Source organism: Eptesicus fuscus, chromosome 13, assembly GCF_027574615.1.
Source record: "Eptesicus fuscus isolate TK198812 chromosome 13, DD_ASM_mEF_20220401, whole genome shotgun sequence".
Lineage (NCBI taxonomy): Eukaryota > Metazoa > Chordata > Mammalia > Chiroptera > Vespertilionidae > Eptesicus > Eptesicus fuscus.
Window position 1 is genome coordinate 55,948,505 of NC_072485.1, and position 12,366 is coordinate 55,960,870.

The 12,366-nt window shown below is 48.5% G+C and overlaps 1 protein-coding gene across 2 annotated transcripts in view; it reads left to right on the forward strand.

Annotated features, from left to right (window-relative positions):
* NAV2 (neuron navigator 2) overlaps positions 1-12,366 on the forward strand; it is a 367,959-nt gene that overhangs the window by 244,573 nt on the left and 111,020 nt on the right. For both annotated transcript variants that reach the window (XM_008148978.3, XM_008148980.2), the window contains exon 11: positions 9,751-9,873. In XM_008148978.3, coding sequence (XP_008147200.2) covers positions 9,751-9,873 — 123 coding nt within the window. The remainder of the gene's footprint in view (positions 1-9,750; positions 9,874-12,366) is intronic.

Sequence of the window (12,366 nt, forward strand, 5' to 3'; positions counted from 1 at the left end):
GCATTTTTAGGGTAATAAAGCTCTATCTGTATGATACCATGATGGTGGATACATATATGCATTTGCCAAAACCCATACAACACACAGTGAACCCGAATCTAAACTATGGACTTTGGTTAACAATGAGGTATGAATGTTATTAATGACATTACTAATAATTAATGTAGTTACTCATATAAAATAATGCATCAGTATCAGTTCATCAATTTTAGCAAATGCATCACACTAATGCAAGATGTTAATAGGGGAGACTGGTGGTAGGAGAGAGGGAGTATATGGGTGCTCTATTTTCTGTGCAATTTCTCTGTAAACCTCAAATGCTCTAAAAAAAAAAATAGAGCAGGGTCTGGGCCCCACTAATGACACTCTGCCTCTGTGAAGCGGGGGGCCTGGAAATGTGCTCTTTCTTTCTCGGGTTCCCCAGGTGACTCAGGTGTATTCCAGAGGTTTGAGAATGCCTGGCCGTCAGTCAGCCTCCTTTCACCATCTGTTTCATTCCAGGAAGGAGCTTAAAGGGGCTTTGTCTGGAGAACTGTCTCCCGTGTGTTCGCATGTGTTTCATCTTTCAGTGGGTGGACAGAAAGCTTCCTGTGCTAGTGCGAGAGGTGCTGCTGCAATGCCACGCTGACAGCAGAGCCACAATAAAGAGAATCCGGGCCCGACCACGTTCCGGGCGCGGGGCTGTCAGATTCCCCGCGTGTGCAGCCTCTGCCAGCTCCCATTTCAAACTGGCATAGTGACGGACTAGTCTGAAAAGTGTGCATATGTGTCCATCCAAATGGGAGTGATCGATCCACTCTTGTTGTAATCCCTGGCCCTCTGTGTGATTGTGTGTTTTATTAGCAAAAATGGTGGATTTTTTACATTAAAACACTTTCGGAGTTGATAGGTACACAGACCCTTAAGGAGGCTAAACCGAAATGCTGTGGAAATGGGTGCCATGTGGAATTTTGTTAAACGTGTGAAATTTCACCTGGTATTTTGTGGAAGTCACACAGACCCTGGCAGCGTGTTGCATCACCAGGCAGGAATTTCTCCACTTGCTCAATCCCTCCTCCGCTAGGAGTTTGGCGAGAGCAAGCCCAAACCCAAAGCGGTGGTGAGCTTGAGCCTGTGTGCAAAAATTCAGGGTGACGTGTGAGTTACAGCAATGCCCTGGGCACGGCTGAGTCAGCTCAGAGCAAACATAGCCCAGAGCCTTGGGGTGTGGAAACTCTCACAGAAAGTGTTGAAAGGCCCATCTCAGCCAGGACCGCCTTCTGCCCTAGCTCAGGAGAGGGGCCCCGAGCATGGGGTCTGGGGCGGGGTCTGTGAACCTGACTCACACTGGATGCATGTTTTGGACAATATGTGAGATGGGTTCCATCGCTTTCAGGTTTCCCAAAAGGGCCCATACCTTAAGAAGATTTAGGAATTTCTGCTTTAGCTAGCGGTCGCTAAGCAGTTTGGGTTGTATAGAGAGCTTGTTCCTCTATTAGACGTGTTGTTTTTAAATACTAGCTGTGCCATGCTACTGAAATATCGTGTCAACTATGACAGCTACACAAAACATAGGAATGAAAGGGGACACGATAAGTCTACACAGAAGCACTTCAGTTTCCCCTGTGGGTCATCTGCTCCCCATACAGAGCCCAGTGCTTTCCACTCTCTGCGTGTACTCAAAGCTTGTGGAACTGCAGCATCTGATTCAGGAGGTCGGGATACTGCACTTCTGCAAGGTTGCCAGGCGGTGCTGAAGCTGCTGGTCCCTGGTCCGGATTTTGAGTGGCAGGTAGAGGGCCAGGCACGTGACCCCAGCAGTGTACCTTTGCAGCACTTAACTTTAGGAAATGAAGTCTGTGGCATGCCCCCCAGCTCTCAGTGAGGCCTCAAGGAGGCCCTGGAGACACTGTGACACCTCCTTCGCTCAGGCTAGCCTTCTCCTGCAGCTGCCTCGGTCCCCATGGCCTGCCGGAGCCGGGCTCTTGTCTGACTAGCTTAGCAACGTGGGCGCAGTGCTCCCCAGGGAGGCGTGCACTGTGGCTGGCTGGCTGGAGCAGGCTCCAGACCTCCTGAGCCCGGTCCCTTCTGTGGCAGCTTGACTTCCTGCCACACCAGGATCAGAGAACACACCGGGTTTTCCCAGCCACCTGGTTGCTTCCCAGCCAGGACTCTGTGAGATGGAAAGGAGGTGCAGACCAGCCAGGGCAGGGGCCGCTGTCCCCTGAGCTGTGGATATTCCCGGTTGGTGGCTCGGGCCGTTGGAGAGCTCCTCTGCAGTGACAGCGTTCGCCATGGTCCTGGTCTGTGCTTTGGGCCGAGGTGGCTCCTGGCGTGGCCTCGGGTGGCAGCTCCAGGCTTGAGCAAAATAAGGGAAGCGTCTGCTAGAGGTGAGAATGGAGCTCCCACATCCTCCTGAAAGGAGTCAGACCCCAGCGTGGTGATGAACTGAAGAGCCAGCAGGGCTGCCGGGCGCCCCAGCTCTGCATCCAGCAGAAAGGTAGGAAACTGCTGGGGTTCGCTAGGCCCGTCTCCCCTCTGCCCTCTGCCGGCAGAGTCCCCAGAGACGTGAAAACAAATGTTTCTCGAGTATCTGTATTGTCCAGCCCAGATTATTTATATTAAAGTCCTGTTGTTACAGGGAAAGACCTGCCAACCTTGGGCTTTCTCTCCAAAGGCTGCTGCGGTTTTGTTTTCTGTTGGTTCTGTTGGTTTTGTTTCATTGTGTATACATTTGGGATGACCCATAACAGAAGCAGCTCCATGTTCTCTAATCACAATTCACCTTTAGTTGGATTAAAAATATTAAGTATATCCTGAGAGGAGGGCATTAGAATTACTCTGCAGTATGTCTCTGTCCTTGTCATTTGGGGTGGAGGCAGTGGGCAGAGGTAAGTGAAATATGCCATATTTGCACAAGTTCTTGTACCTAAAAATGTGGAGGTTTTTCCAAGTGTTTCCTCGATAAAATTTTAAGTGTTCGCCTAAATTTGAGTGCGGCGGTTCTATAATTAGCACTGACAAATCAAGCCCCTTTTTGTCCCAATCATCTTTTGCATTTCAAATGCAATTCTCTTCTACCCTTGAGTCAAACGTAGCTGTTTCTTTTCCGTCATGAAGATCTGCTTTCTTCCCAAAGATTCAGGCGGCTTTGTTAGACTAGCTTGTCCGTTTGTCCTTCTGTGACCCAGAGTGAAGTTTGCTCATCTGACTTCCAAGAGGCCCTAAACCAAAGGGATCCTTTTACAGGTTTGTCCAGAAACTCAATTTACATCCTAATGAACTTGGGGAATGAATGTCAGGCCGCATTGTAAGGAGTAGAGGGCACTGTGAGAGCCAGTGTTGTTTGGGGACTTGGATGTTGGTGAGAGGCTCAACTTCAAGGCCTTCATCAGCCCACATCCTTGCTTTTAACCTCGCTTCACAAAGTATGTGTTGATATAAGTGTTCATTTTTTATATTGATATTGGCAAGGAAAATTTTACATATTTCTTTCATTCTATTTTCTTTACCATGTTCACAGTTGAACCAAAAGTGTGTCCAGAAAACATAGACAGGCTGACATGTCTTTAAAGAAAAGCACTCGTCTAGGCTTGATTTTTTTTTTTTTTCTTTCTCCTGTTTGCACGGCTTTCATTTCTCGCATCCGAGGGATTTTTAGGTTTTTTTTTTTAATGTCATGCTCTGTTAGCAATGCGCTGAACTAGATCAGGGCAGTACGTGTTTCTCACCCTCCCGTCTCTCTCACCTTCCCAGTTCCCAACCAGAGGTCAGGAACTTTTGAGGTCAGTGAAGGTCCGTTTGTCCCCTTTGCAGGCCGTGTTGAACTGTGAACCTTGAAAACAAGGAGCCACCTGTCCCTCCTTCCCCAGGAGACTCACAAGGCCAGCCTCACCGGTTTCTCATTGTTGCCTCATTAAATTTAAATAAGAGGAGAGACCTATGAACTGAACGTTGGACTCAAAATATAATGTATTTGTTCTAACAGGTCCTATTAGATGCGAGAGCTCCTTCATAGCTCGTGTCAGTTACACAGGAGGCACCTATTTTGTTGAGAAACTTCTTGTAATAGGCACGTCACCCCCACAGACCTCTCTTGGCTGGAGGGATGGTGAGGTCTACCCTGCAAGTCTGGTCATTCCCCAGAGGCCTGGGGTGACTCAGGGAGGATTCAGACAGATGGTGCACCCTGAAAAATCTGTAGAAGGGAATAGCAGTGAGAAGATGCTCACCAAAAATGGAGTCATGAGTGAGGGTTCCCTTTGAAACAGAAGCCAGAGCCTGCTACTCATTGGCTTAGTACCTTCATAGCTCCCCAGGTTCGCAGGCAGAGGTCTCCACCCCAGCTGGCATGCAAGCCCTTCCTGACTGCGCCCCAGTCCCCATGCAGCCCAGCTGATGTCTTTGCTCCTGATGTTCTAGCCACGGTGAACTACTTGCCCTTCTCCTAACTTACCCTCCCCTCCCTTTCTCTTCGCCTTTGTCCGCGTTATCCAGGTACCTAGATGGATGCTGCTCCTCTGGCTGGCAAACTCCTCTGCACCTTTCAAGGGCCAGCTTAGCCAGCACCCCTCTGTGGCACCTTCCCCATGTGCTCAGGGCCTGGTGTACATCATCTGTGATACTGCTCTTCACCTAGGGGTAGTTACCTGTTCTATGATTGAGACCCTTGTAGGCTTTGAGCTGTGCCAGAGCAGGGCAAGCACTGGGTCTTTCCATCCCTATACCTGGCGCAGAGCCTGGTGTTGATGGAACTGAAGAGGGAGGCGGTTATGCAGCCCGGCACTGGGCTGTCTGCGCACTGTCTCTCCCCCACCACAGCCCTGTGAGGCTAGTCTGCAGCTCCACCCATCTTGCAGATGTGGAAACAAATTCAAAGAAAATATACCCAGAAAGTGACAGAGCTGAGCTTTGAACCCACCTGCTTGCACCGTGATCTTGACCCCAGTTTCATTTCCTTCGTCAGAAAGCTAGAGATATTAGTACACTTGATAGGACTTATGCGAAGCCCTTCGCACAGTACCCAGCAAGCATCAGTAACCATTAGTTCATGTTCATAGTGATGTGTGTGAGGTCGCTTTGCTAGCAAGGGGCAGAGGAGACCTGGAACCCAGGGCTGTCTGAACACAGAGTCCAGTTTCTAGCTCCGATGTTCGTTGGCCACTCCAGAGTACCCCAGCCTCGAGCAGCAAGGGAAACACCCCACAGACACCTTGTGTCTTTAGCAGAGGCTCCCACTCTCCATCCCAGCCCTAGTGGAAGCAGTGAAAGGCGAGGCAGAGAGCCCTCTCCAGCCATCGCTGCAGAACTCGGGAGGGAATATGGAATCCTGCAGTGGCTTGGCCGCTCAGGCAGGACCCGGTCGAGCAAACTCGAGGATGTCACCAGCACCTCGTTAGGCTCCAGCGCTAGTTATTTATTTCCCCAAAGAGAAGGAAACCAGCACAGGGCTCAGGGTTCAGTCCCTGGATCAGCTGGTTCCTTTCCTTGTGACCTCAGGCAAGTTATTTCATCTCCACTCTATGTGTGCCTCCCAAAAGCTCCCCAAGATGAGGCGCAGCCATCACTCCCACCCTTCCCCCACCCCCCCACCCCCCAGCCTTCAGAAACACCAGCCTTTTTAACTGCTGGGCAAGGTCTGGTGTTTCAGAAGAACATGCCAGTGGTGGCTTCCCTTGTGAATTATGCTTTCTTTCCCCTGTAAATTATGATTAACTTGATCACGGCAGTCTACATTAACGTATTCTGTAGACAATTCCTATGCACACTTGGGTTGAACAAAAAAATGTATCTTTGTATTGAGGCTAAAGAGTTACTGAAAAATATGTGCCGAGCTTTTTTGTAAATCAGACTATTGTAATAGGTGGATAATAACTTAGAAATAAGTATGTCAAATTAGATTCTTGAATGTGAGGCTGGTTCTAGTGACAATTATCCCCAGTGCTATGCCGTCTGCTAATGAGAACATTCAACAGAATTTATTTTGAATAATATTATAAAAAATATAGGATCTAATATATTGAATATATTTCTACAAACCTCTAGGAGAAAAGTAAATTCCCTCTCTCTGTCTCTCTGTCTCTCTGTCTCTCTCTCTCTCTCTCTCATACACACACACACACACACACACACACACACACTCATGAATGAATGAAATAGATTTGTAATAAAACTGAATTATTAGCAGATGAGTTGCATTTAGCTCCCTAGCTTTCAGGTGCATTTTAGAAGGAAGAGGGTCTGGATTTAGCCTTGCCTTTCCCTTCCTCTCTGCCTAAACAAAATTGGAATTCCCAGCATCAGTTGACAAGCCAATTTATCACATCAGTCCCACCGTCCAAGGCCCTCCCACTGTCATTGGTGGTCATTTTTCAGCCAAACTGTATTGCAACTGGGTGTTGCTGGGCTGGGCTGCAGCACGTCTCAGTGCCCCATCTCGGGAATGCTGACCAGGCTCTGTGCTCTGCCCTTCACAGAAAGCCAGGGGTGTTGTGCGTGGGCCTCGTCTACATGCCCGGGTACGTGTAATTGCCCAACTGTGTGTGTTGTTTCACCGGCAATAAAAATCCGGCAGGGAAGTGAATGCTAAAGTTAGTTTGTCCTTTGACAAGATCTCCCCAGTTGAAAATTTTTTGTTTATTTATATGCTTGAAAGGACTTTACTGACATCAAATTAACTGCCTTGCTTAATGGTGCAAGATTGTGTTTTGAAGAGCTTCCACTGAATTGTCCTTGAAAGGACATTTGCTCTAGCAAGTCTAGCCTCTGGCAAAGTTGCTGCATCTGGGTGTAGGTGGTTTTCTCTGTATGTGCGAGTTGTAGGATGTGTGCATGTAGCCCACCACGGGATCACTACCTCTGTTGGATGGGTGGGTGGAAGGATGGACAGACAGGTGGACAAAGGTCGTTTACTTTGCTTTGCCATATGTCTTAGATGTCAAGTTTGCTGACATTTAAGAAGAAGGAAAATCTGTAATTGGTGTCCTTCCAACAAATTCTTGCTAAACCCCACCCGATGATTACGTTTTTGGGCTTCACTCATTCAACAACAATAGTATTTAATAAGCACTGAGGATGTGCTAGGCACATGGGATACAGAGTTGAACAAAATAAGAATAGTCCCTGCCTTCAAGGAAGTTACTGTCTTGTATGGGAGAGGCAAGCATTATTAAAAGTAATTACACAAAGAATTATTTAACTCTAGCTGTCATCACTTTTTTTAAATTAATATATAATTTGTATACCATAAAATTCACCATTTAAAGTACAAAATTCAGTGGTATTTGTTTATTTAGGCTTAAACAACAAACATTTATTTCAGACACTACTGGCGTCTGGGAAGTTTAAAATCAAGGTGTCTGAAGATTCGATTCATGGGGAGGGCGCCCTCCTGGCTTTCAGACAGCCATCTTTTTGCTCTTTCCTCAGGAGAGAGGGTGAGAGAGAGAAAGAGGGAGGGGGGAGGAAGAGAGAGAGAGAGAGAGAGAGAGAGAGAGAGAGAGAGAGAAGAGAGAAACATCGATGTGAGAGAGAAAAGTTGATCAGCTGCCTTCCTTACACACCGACCAGGGACCAAACCCACAACCTAGGTATGTGCCCTGACTGGGAAGTGAACCAGCAACCATTTGGTGCACAGGATGATGCTCAACCAACTGAGCCATCCAGCCGGGCTCTTATGTCATTTTTAAGAGTGGAAAAACTTTCCCAGAAGTCTCCAGCAGACTTGACCTCACTAGCCAAATTTATATCATACAACCCATTTCTAAACTAGTCAGTGGCAAGGCATGTAGAAGTCCTATGATTGGCTTAGACTAGTCAAGGTTCATGGCCCTCTCACCCTCCCTGAGAAGAACAAAATTCGGAGGAGAGTGGATTGAGAAGGCAGTTTAGGTGGTTTTTAGTCTATTCACAAAGCTGCTTGTTGTTAATATGGTACAATTGAATGAAAAGCTCAGTCTGTCCTGTTGTGTGGTTGGCACAAGCACAAACGATTGGTTTGACTGACTCCTACAGTTTCCATTACGTTGGCACTGCATTGTCTATGGTCTTTAATGTCATAACTGGGGGCAAGGGGAGATATCGGCGTTCAATGCAGGCCTGGTGTCATGGAAGCTGCTCTACGAGAAGTTCTCTGTCCCATCCTGGGAGCTCTTCTCACCCCAGATGACTCCCCTGAGCACTCTCTTCTCTGACCCTAACTTGAACTTCCTGGTTCTGGGCAACCCCCGCAGCATCTTATAATTCCGTTTTCTAAGAATATGTCACAAGAAGTTCCCAAACAGGAGGGGGGGAAATTCAAGAATTGAAAACCGTTAGGATCTAACCCATATATTCTAAAGCTAAGATATTATAATCTCTGGCCCTAACCAGTTTGGCTGAATGGATAGAGCGTGGGCCTGTGGACCAAAGTGTCCCAGGTTCAATTCCTGTCAAGGGCACGTACCTCAGTTGCAGGCTCCTCCCCAGCCTGGGCCCTGGTCAGGCACGTGCGGAGGCAACCAATAGATGTGTTTCTCTCACATCGATGTTACTCTGTCTTTCCCTCTCTCTTCCCCTCTCCTTAAAAAATCAATGGAAAAATATCCTCAGGTGAGGATTAACACCAACAACAAAATATGTGCGTGTGTGTGTGTGTGTGTGTGTGTGTGTGTGTTAGATTCTGTGAAACATTCAGTCATGTAGCTCAGCTGACTTTTTCAGGAAAATAAGCTACTCATGGGTCTTCTTTTGACTTGAAATGTAAAATACATCGTCAGACCCCTTGCAGGTCTTTCTCATGGGCCCGTGTAGGAATTAAAGGGAATTGAGTTTGGTTTCTTGCTCTGCCCAGGTTTTGCTTTGCCTTTCGGTTCTCCTCTGGAGAGGGGCAGTGACACAGCAGTCTCCTTTATCGGGTTGTGAGGGAGCCAAGGCAGAGGGGGAAAGCTGCTTCGGACCTGAACCACCTCCTACTGATGACCCAGGAACGGGTCTGGTCCGTGGACAGTCAGCCACCGATACAGAAAGTCCCAGGGGTCACCCCCCTTCCCTGGACAACACCGATTTCATCAGAAGGTGGTATTGTGGCATCACCGAGAGATCCAGAGAGCAGTACGTTAGCATCCGTGTTATTCAGAGAGCTTTGTGACAGTCACCTGAAGACATCAGTGTCAACGGTGAATGCACCATCGTAGATACTTCAGGATGATGACAACCCTAAGGATTGTCTCTCCTTTGTAGGCTCCACTGCACACTGCAGAGCACTTTCACAGGCCTTATCTCACTAATGCCCACCTTCGCCCGTGAGGCGGGAAGCCTGTGATACCCCATCATTTAATGAAAATCCCAGAGAAGTGACTTGCCTGTGATGGCAGAGGTGCCTCTCTTATCCTCCATCCTTTCTTTCCACCTCTTTCAAAAGTTTGCCTGCATCCTCCAGGGCCCTGTTCTGCACTGTTGTTTCCTATGATGTGCTTATGACTTGTCAGGTTCATTCACAGTTCTTGGGTAAAAAACCTGCTTGTATAATAGCTGACACATCTGGCAGTTGATTTTATTCACTAGTTCCCTTCTGCTTCACGGATTCCTGTGAGTCTGCATTAATTAAGCGGAGTTCTATTTTTGCTAGCGAGCTGGTGATCCTTTGGGCTGACCCGGTGGCCGAGTGAGTCCTGGGCTGCGATCGGTGACGGAGCCTCGGTGAAGCCCTCAGTGCCTTCCCTGGATATGAACGATGAGACTGTACGAGACTTGCTTTTGACCATACGTTTGCATCCTCCTCTTCTTTTAAAGGTACATGACCGATGGCGGACTTGGCCTCTACACCCGCCGCCTGAACCGGCTCCCAGATGGGATGGCTGTAGTGCGGGAGACCCTGCAGAGAAACACCTCCCTGGGCCTCGGAGACGCCGACAGGTAGGCGGCTGCACTTGGGGTTGGCCAGGTGCAGGGGTCCTTCCACAGCGGCCTGAGAAATGAGGGTGGTGATATTAAGAGCGAACGGGGGCTGCTTCACCCACGTGGAGGTTGGGAGGCCCAAAGCCGTGCCTGGGGTGAGCAGCGGGCACAGCAGGAAGGAGAGGGCTGAAGGGTGCTCCCGCTCTGCTCTGCGTCAGACGGTGCTTCTGAGAGCGAGAGCACAGGGAGTTCAGGCTGGAGTCCTTTTCGTTGTTGTTTTGACTGTTGCTATGCATCTTGTTCAGCTCAGCAGGCCCCCGGGATCTGCTTTCCTTCCTCTGTTTGGCAGCTTTCTAGGCACTGCAGCTTGGAACAGAGTCCCTCGGGATGCACAGGTGTGGGTGCAGATGGGCGCTCCGGCCTCAGCTGAGCTGGCCTCACCGTCAGTCTCCTGTTGCCTGGTAATGGGAGGCAAGGCTTAAGTGTTCAGATTTATACACCTGCCCTGAGATTAGAGCGCTGAGCAGTTGAGGTTATAGGACAGTGGTCAGCAAACCGCGGCTGGTGAGCCACATGCGGCTCTTTGGCCCCTTGAGTGTGGCTCGGCCTTAGAACCACTTCTTCAAAATAGACTCGCCCAGGCCGAAAACCAACTTCTGCGCATGGGCCACGAAGTTTCAATCGCACTGTTCGTGCGCGCCCGCACGTGGTATTTTGTGGAAGAGCCATACTCAAGGGGCCAAAGACCCGCATATGGCTCGCGAGCCGCGGTTTGCCGACCACTGTTATAGGGCATCACCGGTCTTCATTGCTGCTACTATCAGAGATGAAAAGAGCTTCAGAAAACACTAGAATAAAGAGAGAGGGATAATTGGCATCCAAGTTTCTAGTCCTTACTCTGACGCAAACCTATTCTGTGACTGAGAGCATTCTATTAGAGAAGAGGTTTGGGCCGTTGTGATTCCCAAGACCCCTTCGAGCGCCGCTGTGCTGTACCTCTAGATTTCAGCACCTTCAGGGACCTGTCTGTGCCAGGATTTTTCTGGCGTAGTTGACCTCTCTCCACATCTGGGCTGGTGAAACATACTGTGGAATTTAGATGTGAGGGGTGCTAACCCTCAGGTGTTGGGAAGCCAAATATTCGTAGCACAAGCCCAGCTTCTTGTCGTCCTCTTAGCAGAGCACACTGTTTACAAGGAGTTAGGGGACTGTGGTTCTCTGGCTTCAGAGGACTAGGGCAGCGTGCTAAAGAGGCAGACCCCGAAGGCACCCCCCAGAAATGGGATTTGCTGAAGGGACGTCTTCACATTCTCTCGGGAAGGCTGGGAAGCTTCGGCTGATGGAGAGAGCGCTGCATTAGCGTGAGGAATGGGGACCTGGCCCGGGCTCTGCCGCTGACTGGAGTCCGTGCTTCTCAGAGTCCAACCCCCTCCCTCCGCCCCCCTGGGTCCAGGGTGGTGATTTGTACCAGAGATGACAAAAGGCTTTCCACACCAGTGCCAGCTCGAGTCGGTTGTGTTCCTGTAATTACTTTTTTTTTTTAAGGAGTGGTTTGGAGAGTCCACAGAAAGATGAACCATGTGAGGGTTCTTTCTAAAGGTAAAGCGCTCTAGAAATAAAATCTTCAGAGTAAATATTATCAGGGGGGAAAGTCAGCTGTTGTGACACTCCCACTGGAGATTTCACAATCTCGCCAAATTATTTTGCTCGTTTGTGCTCGCCTGTAAACACGTCATTGGTTAGTAAATCCATTAGCATGAAGTGCAGGCCTTACAAGGTACGTCTCCCCTTGTAGCAAAAGAAGAGTCTGCACAAGGCAGTTTAATTTAATGCTTCATTGCAGGGCTAATGGAATTACCACAGATCACAGCTGAGCTTGGTTCTGCTGTTGGAGGTGGAGGGTTCGGGTGGGGGCTGGGAAGATGATAGCGCCTGTTATGTTTTCCTAGTCCAGCCTATATGTGCTGGGACCATGCGGACAGCAGTGTCTTCTGGTTCCCCCCAGATGTGAGACTAAGTGGCTAACTGACCAACTTTTAAAGGAAGAACTCGGGTGGCTTTTAAAAAATAGGCTGTAATAATGCTTATAAATTTTCTGTCTCGTATAAGTATTGACCTGTAGGCAGTGAGATATTTTGCATTATTTTGGAATAAGTTAAGTTTCTTTAATCTCCAAAATTATTGTGAACAGAATAATGATAAATTATTATTTCATCTTTGGCTCAATTGAAATGGTATTAGGTTTGTTCCTGCAAAGTTTTTCAAGTAAATCTCTTCCCAAAACTGTATTCTAGATGCATGTCCCCCAACAGGGGAGGCTCACATGGGTAGGATAGGAAATAATTGTAGATGGCAGACAGGGAAGTATTTCTTTTTAACAATTACACTTATCACTATGCCCTGGTCAGGTGGCTCAAAGGTTGCAGGTTTGATCCCAGTTGGGAGGCAACCAATCGATGTTTTTCTCTCTCTCTCTCTCACTCTCACTCTCTCTCTCACTCTCACTCTCTC